The 21,274-nt window shown below is 38.4% G+C and overlaps 1 protein-coding gene across 1 annotated transcript in view; it reads right to left on the reverse strand.

Annotated features, from left to right (window-relative positions):
* The window catches only part of LOC138744047 (serine/threonine-protein kinase BRSK2), a 783,696-nt gene that overhangs the window by 40,116 nt on the left and 722,306 nt on the right, over positions 1 to 21,274 (reverse strand). Inside the window, exons 16-18 of the mRNA XM_069899549.1 lie at positions 14,719 to 14,842; positions 8,175 to 8,355; positions 3,960 to 4,049 (exon numbers count right to left, since the gene is read on the reverse strand). Coding sequence (XP_069755650.1) covers positions 3,960 to 4,049; positions 8,175 to 8,355; positions 14,719 to 14,842 — 395 coding nt within the window. The remainder of the gene's footprint in view (positions 1 to 3,959; positions 4,050 to 8,174; positions 8,356 to 14,718; positions 14,843 to 21,274) is intronic.

The raw sequence follows: 21,274 nt of genomic DNA on the forward strand, positions 1-21,274 counted from the left end.
ATTGCAAATGTGGGATCCAAAATTCTGGATCTTGTTTAGTATGGTGAGGGGAAGGAAGCAAGCAGGAAGAGGTTTGTTTTGACCATGAATGCTGATACTGATTTATTGGGCCAAATGACCTAACTCTGAGAGGCGTGGGAGAAAAATCACGCAGTAGATCACTATCCAAATTGAGCATAATTGTATCCCAAATGTTCTTTCTTTCTCTCAACTTTGTGGCTTGGCTAATCATATCTCACCAGCAGGTGGGAGGTATCCTCAAGATATCATCTCCATCCTTTGTGATGCTTAACTATTTCTGGGTCACGTTCTTTTATATTGAAATTAAAGAATATCTATCAACCATACCTTCAGAAATATTTTTTTTCATGTTTTCTGATATGAGTAAAAAGCCAGTAAAATTTAAAATGAATTTTATATTTGTCAGAACCATATATAACCAGTTTCCCCCTTTTTTTAAATAAAAGCATTGACTTCATGGTGAAATATAGATACTGTCAATTCTGTTATCTTGCTCAACCTTATATCATTTGTATGTGAATGTAAAGAGTGGGTGTTGACAGGCAATTCAGTAGAGGGGAGGATGTCAAAATTAAATCAGACCCTATACTTAATTGCTACCCACGCTCAGACAATGTCAAAAAGGCATATTTGGACAGAAAGTATCAAAGTTGAATTTCCCTAATTTGGTGGGTTAAGGGCAATTTAATCATCATGTTATGGTTCTGGCCAAGAGCAGCTATTTTAGCACCAGCCACTGAGCTCGGTTCCTGAGATTCAGACTCGGCTGTGGATTTCAGAACTGAAATGCTATGGGATTTACAATACAAACACCATTCATATATGAATACAATACATGCACCACAAAAGAACAATAGTTCCTTCCAATGAATAGTAGGCCTCAAAATATTATCAACGATGATGATTCTTTCAAAAGTATTGGCACAGGAAGCCTAAATTTATGAATACACTATAAAATAGTCAAACTTACTCATAAAAATAGTTACTTAAAAATATATATAATAAACATACACAAGGATGTATATATCAAAGGAAGAAAAATTGTGGGATATACTTTAGCACAAATTGTACAAATAAAATACACTTTAGTCTTTGTGTAATCATGCACAATTCAGTGGGGTGTTAGATGTGTTTTCCTGTCAACTTAGCATTTTATGTGCATTGGAACATGAGCAAAGCAAGAGCAAATCCTGAATTCTGGGTTAGTGAGCATCAGCCTGACGGGTAAAGCAGTAATAATTAAGTAATTGAGGCCCATCTTGATAGGACTATTCAAGCTGCAATCTTTTTTTCATTCACTGCCAAAAGAAAAAATGCAGTAACGCATCTCAATGCACCACAAGCCTATCTGGCAGGCAAACTCACCCAGCGGCTACTGCGTAAGACTGGGCTAATGATAACATATTGCAACATGCAGCACCAGCCACAGGAAGGAACTAAAGTGTGGTCAGAAGCGTGGATTCAAAATCTGGAAACTTAAAACAACATAACACAGTGCTCTCCATGGGGTAAGAGTGATTGGTGGATTGGGGGGGGAGGGTGGTGTAGGGTGGGGAGGGGGTTCTTACCACATTTTGAAAGTCTGCCAGTCAGCAGCTGCATACAGTGAGAAGTTGCTGGATTACAGGAGGAGAAAGGTACATGTTTCTTTACTGCATAGACCATGAATCCAAAACAAGAATATGCAGACAACTAAATCATAACTAGATTAGTACTACAATGGTATTTTTTTTTGTAAATAAAGGTGCCACAATAGTTGTTCATGGACACGATCCCATTTGAACTGTATCTGTTGAATGGCAGATCTTCTCAGATAGAAATAATTCAATCTTCCTGAGGATGACAGTTGCAGGGTTGATGGGATTATACAATCCCGTGACTACCAAAATGCACAGAATAAGCAAAGAGAAGTGAAAACTGTTCATAAGAGAGCGGAAAGATGTGGAATGGAATGATTGCACACACAGATATGATGACATTATAAAGTAATGATGTCATTACATGGGGATGGTAAACGACAGCAGTGGAGGTTTAAGAATATTTTGATTAAACACTGTTGATGTTACCCAGGATTCCAGAGGGAAACTACTTGTTTAGCATGAGGCAGATACATTCAAATGAGCTAAAGTTTCACTGTAGTTTACCTAAGAAAGCAATATTCTGTTACAATTTGCCAAGATCACCCAAATACAAAAAAATTCAGAAATGTCAATATACTTTACAAAAACATCTGATAAATGGTAATTTTACATTGAAACTTATTTTTTAAATTATTGGCAAAAAACATAAATTGTTACCAAAATTTGTAAAACATTTTATGTGTGAACTATATCTGATTCCACAAAACAAAAAGAGAATGTGCCTTAATCTTTCAACTTAATCACCCAACTGGATAACATTTGAACCATCAAGGTATAAGTAAATCACCAACTGCATATATAAAGCTCTAAATGGGATCTGGAGGTATAGGTAGTCCCCGACTTACAGTCATCCAAACATACAACTGAATTTAAAAAAAAAAAAAAATATTATATGTAAATATAAAAATTATGCTTTTATGGGTGAAAGTAGGAGCTTATCTATGGAAAATAGAGCCAAAGGCAGGGTGACCAACTTCTCATGAGAGCTGGCCTTGGTGGCCGCCAAGTTGTATTGGACAAACAATGAAGTGGATACAGTGAATTTCCAATGTACGACCATTTCAGGATATGACCGGTCGGTCAGAACGGAACCCGGTTGTAAGTCGAGGACTACCTGTGTAAGGAACGGCATTCCGATGAATGAAAATAGAATTTGCTCCTGGAGATTACTGTGCACAAGTTTAGCCTCCCTGAGCAGCCTGAGTCAATACAAGCCTACAAAATGACCATGATTACCACTGGATTTTTGGTTCATTTCCTATATAGCTGTAACTTGTTTCAGGTGCACGACTGAAGTGATCGAAGTGCATCGTCTAGCAATAAAGGATATAGTGCAAATGACACTATGGACAAAGCAATGTTTTCACATGGGTCAGGATGGCTAAGATAGAGAATGGCTCCTTTGGGTCTTCACTCTCAAACCTTATTGTGTGTGTTTCAAAGCATCATTGCTTTTGAATATGGGACTTTTCAGCAACTCTGCAGCAGTCATCAATTTCTGTTGATCTGTTTGATTCAGTATTGAAGATCAAGCTTGCATGTACCTTAAGATGCATGCAATTTATGTGTAATGCAGTAATGCATGCACATTTAATTCTACTTCTGGAATTGCGCTCCATTGATTTTGTGACATTACTTCATTGCACATGTACTGCAAGCAATGAAATAAATATCTCTCCATGTGAGATTGTCTCATTCACTGGTCTATATCTGATGCTTTCTTTCCTCATTGGAGTTTTACATGTACATTGTGGAGCAGTGGGAATTCCCTCCAGCATACTGACCTTTTACATCTTATAATATCTTCTCTTAAGTTTTAATGAAATTGTTTTCAATCCAGGAGCAAATCCCTTTTTCTTAATTTTTGTTTTATTTGAAGTTGATAGCATTTGAGGAACTTGTTACACAACTTCAAAGAAATACTTTCTACTCTTACCTAAGGGCAATGTTGCTCACAGTGTGTCATAAGCTTTTTGTTGTACTGGCCAAAGTGTTACAATAATACAATCAAATTCAGTCGTGAAAAAAAATAATTTGCACAACTGAAAGTTCATTCGACATGCAAAGTTTTGAACATTGCATGAAAAAACCTAATAAAAAACAGACTTCTTATTCCATCAAATTGTCAAAGAGATTACCTGCAGGTTGAAGGGATGGTTATCTGTATGTTGACACTTGGATACTTAAATTACATGTCATGTTTGAAATATTAAAATTGATTTGGGATTGTTTTTATAAACATGTAAGATGGCATTAATTTAGCACATTATTCATTTTGTAAAAAAATGTAATATTTACCAGACAACTGTTGGACGGAAGGCTGGTCATGTGTACTTAATAACTGGACCTGAATTGTTTCCACCACTCTTTTGAACCGACGACTTGGACCTATAATTCAAGCAGAGAATTCAAGATAAAAGGAATGACATGCTCATCCACATGGACCCAGAATATCAAATACTCTGCATAGTTTATGTTTTGTCAGGCTGACCTTTTTCTGAATTTGATAATATTACTATAGTAATTTATTGTATTAATTTTAACCCTTTTAGATTGTAGAAATGAAGTCAAAGCATGTCCAGGTTCAATCAATGCTATGTGAAGCTTCTTTTTTCAGAAAAATTAGTAATATAGAAAACGGTGGCTCACTTTTTTCACTGATTTTTATATTCCTTCTCTCTACTGGGATTTCTTCCTCCTTGAGCTTTCAGCCCTGCATCTCACTTTCTAAGACCTGATTCTTTCTTTCACTAAATTTCTAGCCCACTATCCAACCGCGCGCACGCACACACATACACATGCCCATGCACACACATGTGCACACACACATGCACATACACATGTGCACACATACTCACACACACATACACATGCGCGCGCACACGTGCTCACACACTCACTCTTCCTCGTTCCCTCTCGCTAGTTTGGTCACAGGGGATCAGCAGCCTCTTGAGCTCCAAATGATTATTATTATCATGTACTAGGAATGTTGTGATTAGAGATGGCAACTATAATGCTGTCCACCTTGAAATCAATTCATCTTTGTAATCAAACACACAATCTTCTGCCCTGTGTGATCCCATCTCTGAATCTTGTTAAAGAGCACTTGTTAGTTATTGCTGTAATATTTCTAAAATGAATGAATGACCATTTTAGTTATTTCTGGCCATCTGAAATATTAATGGCTACATAACAATAATGATGAAATATTTTCTCCTGAGATTAATAGAAATGCATTTTAACAGATCAAGAACTTCCTTATTTAATAAGCTTAAACTCAGGCAGCCCTGATTGTTGCTACCATAACACTGAACTGGGGACATAGCAAGGATACCCAATCAAAGCTACTTAACATATGTATGTTGGCCTCATAATGACAACCAAGCAGACATTTGAATAGAAGACTTGTGAAAAATGGAAGTGTGGTGGAACCACTGTTAATACTGTTAGTATGTGTATAGCTGGCCTGCCCCTTGCTGATTGTACCTGTGGCTCCTCCCCCTTGATTCCCTAATAAAGGTGGCAATGCCATAAGCCCTCCCCCAGAACAAGGTCGGGTCTTGGGTCAGCAACATGAGGCGTGCCTTCTGTTTATGGTAATAGAAGCCTATCAGTCAGGTAACCTAGTCTTTGGAATAATTGATAGCGCATCAGGAAGTGAGTTTCCTCTGGATCCATAAAATTGGCTTGGATTAGCGAATCAAGGGGGAGGAGCCACAGCTACAATCAGCAAGGGGCGGGCCAGCCATACATACACTAACAGTGTTAACAGTGATTCCACCACAGTTCCATTTTTCACAAGTCTTCTATTCAAATGTCTGCTTGGTTGGCAATATGAATCCAAGCCAATTTTAAGGATCCAGAGGAAGCCGAATAAGTTAATTTGAAAATGTGTAATAACTCCATATGTCGCCTTTTCTCCAGTCAATGGAACTTATGTTGAGCAGCCAATTCAATGCACTTTCCCAGGTCTGATGGGCAGCTTCTCGATTGTATTCATTTCTCTGCAACTCTTCATGGACCCTCCCCTCCTCCCCAAAGCTAACAGCTTTCTTATGAAATCTGAAAGCTGAAATATTCCGGATCATCTCTTCTTGATGCTAATGTGGGGAAAAATATGGAACCTGAGGTGGTATATCTTTAGATTATTGATTGACCCCGAAGGTTCCACCTTTGGGTTACAGATTAACATAACTGTGAAGCATTTGGTCATTTTGTCCCTGTTAATTTAAAAACTGAAATGTTATGGCACAAATTGCATCACCAGCCATTTATTACAAATATGTAATTTGCAAATGATGTTGCTGTTAAAATGTGGCTTCCTCTTTGCTAGGAGTGAAGTTGGTGCAACTGTAATGAAAAACTGTCAGAGACTAAAGATTACATGTCCAGACCTTTATTGTGCCTTTACACTTTACTATTCACCATTCACTGAACTGCTGTTGTAGATGTAGCTGAATCCAACCGTCAATCTGAATAGTCAGGGCAGAGTATTTTTGTCATTGATGGTTGGTAAAATAGAAGGATTATTTTTACTGCCATTCTTGAATCAAAATGAATTGGAATAGATGGGGATTGGGGTGCACATTAAATTTATGTAAAAATTACAATCAATTTTGGACTATGCTTTGTAGAATATATTACACAGGCAAAATATGGCATCTCTGGTAGAGATTGCCAAAAGTGATCCATCAGGGTATCTATCCCCCACTAACAATATATATTTGAGTATGGCTCTTACAACAAATGCAATCATAACAAATAATTATTTCACTGCATACTGGGGAAAAAAATTATCCTTGTTTTGATGCGGGTCATTCAATCAATGACCAAAGTCCAAGAAGTACATATTTAGTTTGAATTATCGTACATATTTTTAATCTTTACAGACATATTAAATTAAGTCTGTGGAAATTTGAATTTCATTGAAGACTCACAAATTATATGCTGGTACTAAAAATGATGATAACTTGGTATTGAGAGGCTGTTGATCAACTTGCAGTATGCCAGCAACATCTAGGATCCACTCTCCCTCCTACCCACCATCATCTCCAACAAATTTCCATCCTTGGTTATTTGTAACAAAAATTCTACAGTTAATATCTGTAAGTGTAGTTTATTCCTTCTTTGGTATTCAACTAAAATTGAACAAAACTACAAATCATACTCTGTCAATGCCCAGCGGTGATTATTTGTCAGTGTTACATTTACCTGGCTTTTCATGTTTCAACAAACTGTTTTTCTCTCAACATCTGATAATTTTATTATGAATTTACCAATTGATCAAGATAATTCACTTCTGTCTAGTGGTCAGATAGTGCAAATCTGCTGGAACAATCCAAGCAAAATCGATCCAAATTGATAACCAAAATTTCAAATCCAAGGACACTCATTGGAAAATAAAATATAATTTTTTTTCAGATGCTGGAAAATTGAAACAAAACTTGGTCAATTAAAGTTCAGTCCTGACCATGGGTCCTCAACCTTAAATGTCATTGATCTTTCCACAGATGTGGCCTGAGCCACTCTGTGTTCCAGCATTTTTTTCTTTATAACTCCTTTGAAAATCAGTCCTTCCTCATATATTTAGCCACAGTGCTACAGATTTCAACTCTGTGCATTTCATAACTTCAAATTAATGTTATTTACATTTCTAAATTAAACAGCAAGCTCACCTTAACTCAACAACTTTTAACACATTCTCTAATGTAAATCAGTTATAGAGAAAGAACAGAAAAAGGCTGGAAATCAACCTGTCAATGTCCATCACAAATGCATATTTATTCAACAAGTAATTTTTCCAAACCATTTCAAAATATCTGTCAATAATTACGGGTTGAATCATATCCTTTGATAAAATAGCCCTATTTCATTTAAAATCTTTAATTTTAATTTTTAAATTTAGACATATATAGCATGGTTAAAGGCCCTTCCGGACCTGCCTTTAAATTTTGGCATTCATAATGAATTGGCTATTCAGCTGTTAATGCCAAATGAAGTAAAATGGTTTGTCATACAGGCACAATTTGATTTGGAATGTCATAATGCGCAACATAATGTGAGCAATTTAAAAGCCAGGACAGACGGCAGCTATCTATTAAGAGCTACAAAAGGCTTAACTGTGAAAATACGCTTAAGGTGTTTCTTTCCTCTCGTTTCCTTTATAATTATATTTCTTGGATGAAATGAAAAATGAAAAATCAATATTTAATTTTAACAATACACTGGAATTTAGTTATTATGCTTAAACTGTGGTATTTCTTGAAATCTATTATCTGCCAGCGTAGTTTTCTTCCCCTACTTGAATTCAATGAGCATATCCCCTTTTCTTGTGTTTGTAACCATGTAATAAATCATTGATGACCTGAAGAGGCACGGAATGCAATATTACACAGAAATGAAATATTATGCAGAAGTTCCAGCAATAATCGGAGTATGTTCACAAGGCTCTCCCACTTCCCTTCCTGTCATTAATAAGGTCACACCAACTCTCGTTTGCCTTGTTGTTGTTACCTGACAGAAGTGTGAAGGTGACTGAATAAATCCCATTTTCCTTCCTTGCTTCACTGCCTTCTGTGTAGGTGATGTCCACCTGGAATTTCACTGGCTTCTGGAACACAGCTGGACCCCCAGTAGACTTGTACTCTGCTCGGAAACTTGTCTGAGACATGACACTGTGACTTAGGCTGGGGATCTGCAATTCATGAGTGAACACAGCAATACGTTAATAACGGAGAAATAGGCTTGGATTTCTTTAATTGATATCACCACATACAATGTATTTCAGACAAGGGCACAGGTATTTTCTTTTTAAAATGTTTTGATTACCTGTACATTATTTATTTTCCTGTGAAAAAAGCAGAGGAAGCAGAATCCATTTTGAGAATATAATGCGAATCCACAAATCTGGTTCACACCAGTTCTCCTATTATTTTGGTAGCACAATCAAAATTGAGAGATCAGGAGGTCATCTTTTGACCCATCATGTCTGTAGCATTTCTTTCCCTCAGACGTACAAAATCAACTTACTGGTCCTTCTTTTTCCAGAGTTTGTATTTTTTTTGTATCTTTGTGTCAAACACTCGTCAAATTCTAAATTAAAATACACTCATTTTTTGCCTCAGCCACACCCTGTGTGCGTTACATTTTTACCCTCTGCTGGACTCAAATCTGATGCTGTCTGTAAGGAGTTTGTACGTTCTCTCTGTGTCTGTGTGGGTTTGCTCTAGGCGCTCTAATTTCCTCCCACCTTTCAAAACGTATGGGAGTTGTAGGTTGATTGGGCAGCAGGGGCTCGTGGGCTGGGTCTGTTACCATGCTGCATGTCCAGGAAATTCACTTTCATCTCTTATTAATAATTTAAATGATGACGCTAATCTCTCACTCTGTTATCATAAAGGCTGCCTACCTACTATTTCCATATCATGCCACTGCCAAAGACCAATTTCACGACTTTGAGCTAGATTTAGTACTTGGAGAAATGTGCAACGCCATCACAAACATCCAGTTTCAGAGCACCAGATGTGTTTACATTGTGTTTATGACAGCAGGCCCAGACAAACTCTGCCAGAGAAACCTGGCAGGGATTAGCTAAGTTACTCTCTCCAGTATATCTTCCAGCTTCGGAACTACAGGACAATGATTCAAGAAAATAAAAGTACATCTTACAAAAACACATTAATACCAGAGAAATCTGGCTTTCTCGACATTCAGATTTTAAATGTCTCTTCTCTGCCACCATGGTAAAGCAAGTGAATGAAAAACAGCTGCCTTGACAGATATCAGCCCCCCTGAACATTAACACCAGTTAAAACATTCAATTTTGGTCACTCTGTCCACCCACTGAATGTAAGCGACATGTACAAATTGGAAAGCAGAAGGTCCGTGTGATGTGTGGACTGCGAAATGAGATATTTATTCAGAGAACTTACTCGGGGGAAGTCATCTGCATTCGTGTGCGTTAAACATTCATGGTTTTTTTTCCTGAAAATTGTGACCTCTGGAGCCTTAAAATGGTCATAGTTCAATTCAACATCCCCTATTCTCCGACTAATACAGTATATAATTTGTCCTCTTTCAATGGTCTCTGCTTTAGTGCCTTTATAGGGCAAACAAAGGAACAATTTTTGAGTATTTTTAAACATAACACAATGGACAGAATCTTGAATCTTGATGGGAGCTAACTGGAATGCTACATAAAAGTAGCGCGATATTGCTAAATATATACTACTTCAAACCTTACAGAAAGAAAATATTTAACTTAAAAAAATTATCTCATTTTAAAATATTTCTCAGATTATATGGCAGAGTTTAAAGACAGACCCACTTTATTGGACAAGACAGACTTCTCCTTGGTGCCTGTCTGAAATGAAAAATCTGGCAAGGATGAAGCCTGAGGAATTGTAGCCTCTTCTGTCACACGGATGACATTCATATCTCATCAGGACGGATTGCGATGGTTTGGAACTGCTGACTAACTGCAATACAAATGTTGTTAGGTGTGAATTTCCCTGCAGATCAACCATTCTCAATTATTCTTTTGGCTACAGTCCCCTTAGGACTGCTCAAAGTTTATGGGCCTCCTTCCCTGTGAAGCAGCCAAGTTTAGTTGGTTTCTCCTGTACTTCTTTTTTTACTGACTACGTACAAAACATTAAAAATATTTTATGATTTCAGTCCATGGCCCACCATAAATGTGCTGTCGCCCTTGTTGGGAATGGCCATTGTAGATGGCAGAGCACCTGACTTTCTGCTCCATCACTGGACTCATTACTGTCCCCAGCAGTGATTTAAGACAGCACTGAGCGAAGGACACAGATATGTTTCCTAACTGGGCTCTCAGCATCAAGCACCCTCTCATTCATTTAAATTAAAACGATAAAGTTAAATGGTTTGTCTTTTTTCTTTTTAGAGTTATAATGCTTTATAGCATAAAAACAGGCCCTGCAGCCCAACTAGTGCATGTCAAAGAAGTTCTGGCCGAAATCCTGTTTTATCTGTCGCATGTGCATTTGGGAATTTTTCTTCACTATGTGCTGTACCTGGTACATGGTCAAATCAAAATGTATACAAGTAACCTTGAATAAAATCTGGAATGTGCACTTCAATTACATGTGATTGTTTGATTACAAATTTAAAACTGTGGAGCACAGGGGAAAAATTAAACGAAAAATAAAGTGTCTTTGTCCCAAAAATTATGGAGGACACAGTATAACTCAGACCCTCTGGTCCCAGCGATGTCTTTGTGAATCCTTTTTGCACCTTTTCAGGTTTTATGACATCTTTCCTACTCTTTGGCAACCAGTATGACCCATGTCAACACTTTCAGAGAACTATTAATCTGTACACCGTAATCTCGCTATTCCACACCACTCTGTATGGCCCAATCATTTACTCTACAAGTCCTTTCCTGGCTTGCCTTATCAAAATGCACCACTTCACACTTATCTGAATTCAATTCTATTGGCCTACTTCCCTAGTTGATCCAGGTACTGAAGGAAATTTAGACTACCATCCCCGCTGTCCACTATACCACCAATTTTAGTGAATGCTATAAACTTGTACTGTAATCCAAGTCCAGTGTAAACTTACACTGTAATCCAAGTCATTCATGCAGATGACAAACAAAAGTGGACCTAGCAAATATTCATAAAGCACAGGCCTCAAGTCAGAAAGAAACCTCTCTACTACCATGCTCTGTCTTCTACCACCAAGCCCACACGTGATCTGACTCTCCCCTCCCCAACAGCCCCACCCAGCTCCCACCCCAGATCAGCCTATCATGTGGAAACTTATTTAAAAGTTTGTGAAAGTCAATGCCTCTTCTTCCTATTCAAAAAATTCTTTCAAATTGAGAGACGTGAATTCATATGTACAAATTCATGTTCCTAATCAGTCATGGTGCATCTAAATGCTAGTAGATCATATCTCTCAGAATCCCATCCAGTAACCTATCCACCAGCCTGTGGTTCCCTAGATTATCTTTGCCATCCATCTTCAATAAGGGCACAACATTAGCCACCCTCCCGTTTTCCAGCTCCCCGTCCTTGGCCAAGGATGATGCAAATATCTCTGCAGAGTCTCACCAATTTCTTCCCCAGATTCCCACAGTGCCTGAGGATGCACTTAGTATGACAATGGAAACTTATCTGCCTTTACATGCAAGTACCTCGTCTTATGTAATCTGCATATGGTCCAAAACATTACTACTTATTTACCACAGTCCTAAGCTTCTGTGACTCTCTCCACAGAAAATGCAGATGATAAGCATTCATTTAAAGCCATACCCACCTCCTGTGGGTCCATTTTGATCAATAAGGGGACCTATCACTCCCTTATCATTTTTCTCTTAATATACCCATAGATTCTCTTGGGATTTTTAAAAAACTTTTTCTGCCAGAGTTATGTCCTCTTTTCACCTTTCTGATTTCCCTCTTAATTGTACTTGATTTCTTATTCCTCAAGGATTTGCTTGACTCCAGCTTCCTTTACCTGAAACATGCCTCATTCTTAATTCTGACTAGGGCCTCAATATTCATTGTCAATTAAGGTTGCCTTAATCTGGCAGCCTTGCCTTTCACTCTTACAGAAACATGCTGTCCCTGTCCCTCTGTATCTCACTTTTTAAGTCATTTTTGATAAATTTTAATGTTTTGAATTTATTTACAAAATAAAATAGAATTTGTAAACAATTTTTTAAATTTTTAAATCATTTTATGTTAAAATTATTTGAATATATTTCAACTTTCTGACTGCCTCCAGTCATCAGAAGCATTGAAAGAGTTTGGTAGCACGAGCTGCTTGAAGGTCACTGTGCTGTCTGGGGACTGCAGATTCTAGATCACGATCTGAAACTCACTGGCCATTCATGGATTGCTTCGCCTCTGAAAGCAGCTGTATCAACGACATCTCTGGGATGGTAGAGATCACACAGCTATTAAAATTTGTGCAATTGCTGGAATGTTGCTGTAGGTGAATGCAAGGTGTGGGCTTGGTCAAGCATAATTTGCCCTAATGATCTGGTATTATAGGGCATCATTAATGCAAGTTTTCTCGAGAGATAAACAATTGGAAACAGTCTTATTTCAAACTGAGAAATGATATTTTATTATCTAAATCTATTGTTTAAGTATCTTTATCTTTGCTATATAAAGTATGCTGTTTTATCTGCTGAGTTTTTCCCACATTGTGTTTGCAGACTTTCATGTTTTGCTACAATCTAAATATAGTTTTTTTTTCCCCAGAGTCCATTCTGATTAAACTGTATAACAGGAAAAAGACCAAGGTGAATTTGTAACAAGCCAACACTTTGCTCCAATCCCCTCTGGGCAACGTCTGGCCATGTTCCAGACCGGCTCCATGTCCCTCATTAATGAGTTGAGCATGACAATTAATTCATTCTAATATTTAATTGGTGTTTTGGACACTTATTCATAGTATGCAGCGAACTCATCGGGAATGTGAGGTGACTTTCCTGCAAGGGCTGCCACAAAACTCTGATGGGCCTTGCAGCTGTACAGAATCTATGAGCTCTCAAATGGTACAGTGCTCAGGAGCCACTCCAAAACGAAGTGCAGTGGGGATGGAGAAGATGCTTTGTTGATGATGTGGAGGGAAAGAATGAGAGGGACGGAGTAGAAGATAGGGAAGAGGTGATGGGGTTGAGGTAAATGAGGTGAGCAGGGAGGGGAAATCTGAGGTAGTCGGGAGAAGATGATGGAAATGCGAGAAAAGGTGGAAGAAAGAGGGAAGTTGCAGGCAGATGAGAGTTTTGATGGGAAAGGAAAGAGGGTAGAGGAGGACTGGGAGCAGCTGTAGGTGGCATCCACCAAGCCAAAACTTGGCAGATCAGAGGGAGTGAAGACCATCTTGCAGACAATTCTGTACTTAACCAACTAGTAACCAGAACTCCAAATTGTCCAAGTCTTCAGTCCTGTTTTCTTCACATTAATGTTACCAATTTCTAGTTGTTTGTTTAACAGGCTGGTCTACAGTTAATGTGTAATAGTTTGAAAGTTTCCATTGATACTGAACCCTCTGTGGAATCAAATTTGTTATCAAAAATGCCAAGATTAATGAATGTCATACATTCAAATTTCAAGGAATATTTGGTCTATTCTCAGCACAGGCCAAGATAATATACCTTATTGAAAGAGTAAGGTTTCTGTAGCAGCACAGTTAGTACAACATTTTTACAGAGCCAGTGATTGGGACTGGGTTTTGAATCCCACGCTGTCTGTAAGGGGTTTATACATTCTCCCTACGACTGCACGGGTCTCCTCCGGGAGCTCCGGTTTCCTCCCAATGTTCAAAAACATACTGGGGGTTCTAGGTCAAAAGGGTGTAAACAGGCGGCATGGGCTTGTGGGCCAAAAGGCCTGGTTACCATGCTGTATGTAGGTGGAGTTGAGCCATGATCTTATTGAATGACATAGCAGGCTCAACGGGCTGGATGACCCACTCCTGCTCCTATTTCTTATGTAATTATTTTTTTTTTCTGCTCTGTTGCTATAGTGATATAGTTCTCCTTAGCTTTCAAAGAGTTAGCAGGAAACTTGCTTGACTTAGATGTTAGAATGTGAATATAACAGCCCATTCCTCTTGGTACTCTCTTGTAAGCATTCCTTCTCTGTTGAAGTTACCAAACTGCTATTTAATGATCATTCTTAACCATGCATGTAAGGTCATCATCCCAAGTGCTATGGGGAGTTAATGGTTTGAGCTCACATGAAATTCACAACAGCAAACTACCAATTGAACAGCCTTGTGGTTATGGGCCAAGCAAGGTTTCACAATAGGCATCCTCCTTAAGTCAAATTGAAGGTGGGATGTGACCAATTAGTATGAGCTTTGGAGTTAGAATGTAATTTCTCACATATTTTAGCATATGTAACTGAACACCAAGTATCAGTACTTTTATAAACTGCATTTATTAAAAATGTAAAAATTAGAAAGGTAATTACCTTGCTTCATCAAGACAGCTTCCACTAATTGGCTGCAATGTTGAAAATGTTTTCCTAAAATTCCCCTTATATGTTCAGTAAAACTTGACACTTACTGAAAGAAATGCATGGACAATATCTGCCTTAATGGAACTCAATGGCTTATCCTTGATCACCACAAATATCTGTTCTTCTTTGTCCAGGTTGATGAAGTTACCAAACCAGGATTTTTTGGCAAGTCTAAAGAATAAGAAACAAAGGTTTTCAGCACAGATTTCTAAAACATTTCATACCATTCCAACAAGTCATCTTCACTCATGATTTTATTCGGTCTCTCATTGGTGCATGTTACACTGAAGCATTAATAAGAAAAGGCAACATAATTTGGATTAACTGATCATGCTGTAAAGCCACTGGATTGGAAAAGGAAGAGCTGTCAACTGTTTCATAATTCTTCGTTGTTCTTGCTGAGGAGTCAGATCAGAATTTGGCAACACTACTATGTGATCAAAAGAATTTCTCCATGGAAGCAGACAAGCTTTGAAGTCTGTTCTCATGCACATTTGCAAGGAGTTTTCAAATAATAATGGTCAAGAAAATATTTATTCTATGTTTCAAGAATGTGATACTACAAAAACCACATAAACACCTACTACATCTCAGCAGTGAAAGGAGAGATTGGTCAATAGTTGCGCTTTAATCATCCTCTGTGTGATGAGTCACCGAAGCAAAAAAAATGTTGTTTACAAACATTTGGAATTAATTTATCTTCATAATAAATTCCATTTCCATCATGGCGTCTAATAATCAGCTCAACACTGAGCATCCATGAGACCACGTGAGCCATCACCACCAGCAGGTTTGTTTTATCCCATAATTCTCCACCCACTCCAACACTAACCTCGGTCTTCTCCACTGCCACAGTGAGGCACAAGGCAAATTAGAAGAACATCTCATGTTCTGCCTGGACAGTGTACAACTTAATGTTGTGATAATAGAATTTTCCATTTTTCAGATACTCTCTCTCTCTCTCTCTCTCTCTCTCCCCTCCCTCCCTCTCCTTCCAATCCACCTTCAGTCCTCTTATATTTGTTCCCTTTCCCCTACCCAACCTTAAGCCCCTCATCACCCATTTTCATCCCTGTTCCCCATCCACCTACTACCCACATATCTCACCCACTGGATGCCCTCTTCCATCACCTTCCTTACTCATATTCCATCACTCCGAGCCTTTGTCTACCTGCTTATCACCCACCATCCTTCATCTTCACCCTCACCCTGCCCTCTCTTCTTGAATCCATGTGCCTTTTTTTCCCTTTTCTGCTTCCATCCATTATCCTATTATGAACTTCATCCTCCCTTCTGATTCCTTCCAGACCACCTATCACCTTCTGTCCTCTGTGTCATCCCTCCCCGTTTCTTCTTTTGATGATCTTCAATCTTTCAGATACAGGGATTCAACTTGAAACATCAACAATTCTTTCTTCTCCCCACAGATGCTACTTGACTGACTGAGTTCCTCCAGCATTTTGTGTTTTGCTCTACTGAACATTAACAGCTGCCTTACACTTTGCTCAACAACGCTTCACCAATGACCTAAAACCTATGATAGAGTTTGTCAACTTCCACAGCAAATCGTGCAGCATATTAATCTCAGCTATACATTCCAGGAGGTCATGTCATGCGTGTTAATGGCACCAGCTCAAGGCACCCTTTCCCCCTAAACAGATTCTTCATTTTCACAGGTGATGTTTATCCGTGAATTCCCTGTAATTCTTTCTTAAGCAATGGCAAAAAGTATCAATTGTACATGGCAAATTAAAATCGCTGTCCTAAATAACTGCATGAGAAGACAATTGCTGAAGTGAATTAACATTTATATCAATCAACTTGGGATTCTTTGCAGAAATTCATTAATATTCAAAATTATGACCCATTTTGATGTGGGCTATGGATTTGATCCACTTGTAGATCACCAAATTCTGAGGAAAGTGGCGCTTGTCAACACAGGAAGCTGGGGAGGGGAGACAACAAAAGGACTCTGGACACAGTGCAGGCGGGGACTGACCAAGAAGTTGCGGACAGTGCTTTACTGCAAAGTATCATAAGGAAATTCTGAGATCTGTAATGCTTTTGCCTCACTCCCCATGAGGACCTTGCTATCCTGTTGGCCATGATCTTCAAACCAGTTCTTTTTGACAAGAGACCTAACAAGTCACCCTCCAACACCACTCTCCTCTGCCTGGCAGAACTTGTTCTCACTCTTAATAACCTCTCCTTTGACTCACCCTACTTTCTCCAAATCAAAGGAGTGGCCGTGGGTACCCACATGGGTCCCAGCTATGCCGGCCTATTTGTGGGCTTTGTAGAGCTGTAAGGACCCTCAACTCTTCCTCTGCTATATTGATGACTACTTCAATGCTACCTCATGCACACATGATTAGCTCATCAACTTCATTCACTTTACTGCCAACTTCCACCACGGCTTCAAATTCACTTGGTCCATCTCCGGCAACACTCTCCCTTTTTTTATCTCTCTCCATCTCAGGAAACTAGCTTTCCACAGACATTTTTTACAAACCCACTAACTCCCACATCTACCTTGACTGCACTTCCTCTCACCCCTGTCCCCTGCCAGGATTATACTCCTGTTCCTCAATTTCTCTTCCTCCATCATATCTGTTCTCAAGATGAGGTCGTCCAGTCCAGATCATCGGAAATGTCTGCCTTCATTGCTGAATCTTCTTTGTTCCATATGCTCTGGAGTTGCTCTAGTTTAGAGAAATTTTGGAAAGATATTTTTCAAACATTATCAGTGATTCTTCAGGGCAAATTAGAACCTTGCCCTTTAATGCTCATTTATTCAATATTATTAGATTATTTCAAGAAAATGAAGTCTTATTGACTCCAACTCAAAGATGAATGTTATCTTTCACTTCTTTGACAGTCAGACATGCAATTCTGATTAAACGGAAAGACCTTCACACACACAATGGCTAAATGATAGTTTAGAAAAAAATTAGATATGCTACTAAATATTCAAAAATTAACTTTCAAAAGATGTGGGGCCCATTTATGGACTATTATCATAATCTAAAGAGTTAGGGTAGTCAAAGTGCTTTGGTCTTTGCTGTCGAGTTTCATGTTGATGTCACTCAATTTCCTAACCTTGCTTTAGTGGTCGGGGTTTTGAGCTATAAGATGTCTTAATTTTTTTCTTTTTTTTAGTTAATTTAGGTTTCTTTTTTTAAAAATTGGATATTACAGATAGTAATATCTGTAATATATGCTCAACTGTGAATAATACAACGTTTGATAAAAATTTGTATAGAATGGGAAGACAATTGTAAACCTTTTCATTTTGAAAATAAAAACATTTATAATTCATTCAAAAAGAACTTTTAACTTTATTTTTCCTTTATTTCTTTTTCTTTTGGGTTGTTTTTTTTGTTTGATTTTATATTTTACTGCATTATTACCAATGTGCATTCGTCTTTTGAATTATATTCATATTTGATTTTTTCTACATTTTAAATGTATTACACATTGTATAATTGTATCGTTCAATTGTTTATATATTAAATACCAATAAATATATTTTGAAAGCCACCAACATGGCTGTGCCCCCACCACCACCGCTCTGACTCTCATCTCCTCCATTTCCCGCTCATCTGCCCTGGCCCCCTCTGCCCCTAGACACAACAAACACAGGATTCCTCTTGTCCTCACCTATCACTCTACCAATTTCTGCAATCCAACACATTATCCTCTGTAATTTCTGCCACCTACAAAATGATTCCACCACCAGACACATCTTTCTCTCTTCCCTCTCTGCCTTTGTGACTCCCTCATCCACTCATTCCTCTCCATTTATTGTCCCCTTGGGACCATCCCTTGTGGCTACAGGAAATGCCACATGTGTCCACACCTCCTCCCTCAACCACCATCCGGGGCCCCAAACCATTCTTCCAAGTAAAGCAACACCTCACCTGTGTATTCACAGCAGTCATCTACTGCATCCGGCCCTCCCATTGTGGCCTTCTTTACATTGGAGAGATGCAAACTAGGAGATCGCTTTGCTGAGCACCTTCTCTCTGTCCATGTCAGTTACAGGGATCTCCCAGTGGCCAATCATTTCAATTCTGTGCCCCACTCCCACACTGACATGTACTGTCAAACCAGGACCAGTAAATTGGAGGACCAACACTTAATTTTCCGTCTGGACACTCTGCAACTGGATGGCATTAACATAATCTTCTCCACTTTCTGCTCGCCTTCTCCCTGATCTCCCTCCCCTTCTCCAGGATTGTGTCTTTATTATGTTTGAACTTTATCAGGTTCTTCTCAAACAACCTAATTTAATTCAATTAGTTTCCTATTTTATCAACAGATAAAGTATATTTTAGACTGAAGCACAAAAGCCTGCAGATGCTGCAATTGTAGTCAAAACACAGAATGGCTGAAGGAACTCAGCTGGTCTTGCAGCATCCATTGAAGGTAAAGATATATTACCAACATTTCGGACCTGAGCTCTTCCTCAAGGTGTGAACCCTTGGACACCTTGAGGAAGGGCTCAGGCCCGAAACATTCTGTACATCTTTACCTCCAATGCTGTGAGACAGGTTGAGTTCCTTCAGCGTTTCTGTGTTTTGAATTATATTTTAGAGTAAAGACAAAAGAGGCTTCCAACTCCATAATAGCTTCAGGATTGCAAATTAACTCTTCTTGGCAGAGTTTACAATGGAGTGTTGGATAAAATTAATAATTCACTTCAAATGACTTCACCTTGTTATACAAATACAATGTCCTGATTTAAACTCTGTTAAAACTGGCACTGGGATATCTTATATTATGTGAATATCTTTAAATACTCAAAATGTTGATGATAATTATGAAAACAGCTGCATTTACTGAACTTAAGGACTCATAAAAATAGTATTATGATGTTGCATGGTGATATACATTCTGCCTTTAATGCTCAATTAACAAAGCTGATTGTACTGTGAGGCTGACTGAGTTCCCAAATTAACAGTGGGCTCATCATAGTAAATTAAGAAATGGACTATTATGTTGCCTCATCTTTTCCAGTTCTAATGTTCCAGCTTGTTACTACTCGAGCTGTAGCCAGAACCTTGATTAAAAGGGCACCTCTGCTGTTGTTTCGGCTAATGAATATATTTTTTGACCCTTGCAAAGCAGTTTGAATAGCTTCAGTGCCAAGGCATAAAGCACATGGGGATTGAACTTGAGAGAGGACATACACCGACATTCTTTCTGTGTAATTGCTCTACAAAAGCATCGCCAAATAACCATAGGGAGGATGAACAGTACTTAAGTATAAATAAGAAGAAAAGTTACCTATGAAAATGAAATTATGAGTTGCACACAATTCACACAACTCATAAAATCATTATTGCTCTTTTGGGAGCCGCTCCTCCGCATCAGCAAAAGAGAAATAATCTTAAAATATTCATATGCTGTGCCTCAATCAAGATGGCCTGATTAACAATTGGTTGCAAGTTTGAACAGAATTACACTGAACAGTTTCATTAAAGCGCATCATTATCTTGTGAATATGTGGCAGATCATCAATTTAGCTTTAACCCCTTTGATCTCTTCTTTTGTTCAACTGAAAAGCTTTGCTGAAGGACAAATGTCCGCAGGACATAACAAGGTCAAAAAGAAGAGGTGAAAACATAAAATAAATTTAGAAGTAACAAGCTGGATTAGTTTCTTGGTTTAACATGTTTAACACTGGACAATGAAGATTTTGCTTCCTGACGTGTATTTTTATGGATTTTGGGCTGGTGATCACAAAGATCACCGTAATATTTTCCTATCACGTACCATTTTTTAGATGTAACCTATTTTTGTGATTTCCTGTCATATTTTAAAACTACTTGTATATTGCCCACAAAGGAAGCTGTTTTGGTCAGTCCAAGCATGCTTGGGCATGCACTCAGTGCAGGTACTATGCAAATGTTGTCTTAGGCCTGGGTATGCTTAGGATAGATGCAGATAGGCAGCATGGTTGGTGTAGCGGTTAGCGCAATGCCTTTACATTGCCAGTGATCGGGACTGATCCGGGTTTTGAGTACCACGCTGTCTGTAAGGAGTTTGTATGATCTTCCTGTGTCTGTGTGGGTTTTCTCTGGGGGCTCCAGTTTCCTCCCACCGTTCAAAAACATACTAGGGGTGTATATTGGGTAGCATGGACTCGTGGGCCAAAATAGTCTGTTACCGAGCTGTATGTCTAAATTTAAAATTTAAATTCACATAAACAGATGCTGTGTATAACATTGATATAGATTGAACACATGTTGATGCACAAGTTCTTCAGGCAATAGCAGAGTGAATGTACTTAACAATAGCATTTAATGTCTTCAGGAAGATTAAATGCAGCAAAAATGTCTTGTCAATGATGCAACAGCTGTGATACATTCTTCTCCATTTGAGGCGAGTATACGCTTAAGACTCAAAGACGCAGCATGACTGCACTTACTAAGAAAGCCTATGAGCTCTACTTTGGCTGCAAAATTGATGATCAAAACAAACCCTGGGCTCCTCGCCGGGTTTCGTGTGCAACACGTGCAGTCAACTTGAGAGCTTCGTTTAGATGTACATTTTGTGATTAAACATGTTAAATTCAATTAAAGTTAATTTAATGTTTCT

The sequence above is a fragment of the Narcine bancroftii genome, chromosome 1 (assembly GCF_036971445.1).
Source record: "Narcine bancroftii isolate sNarBan1 chromosome 1, sNarBan1.hap1, whole genome shotgun sequence".
Taxonomy (NCBI): domain Eukaryota; kingdom Metazoa; phylum Chordata; class Chondrichthyes; order Torpediniformes; family Narcinidae; genus Narcine; species Narcine bancroftii.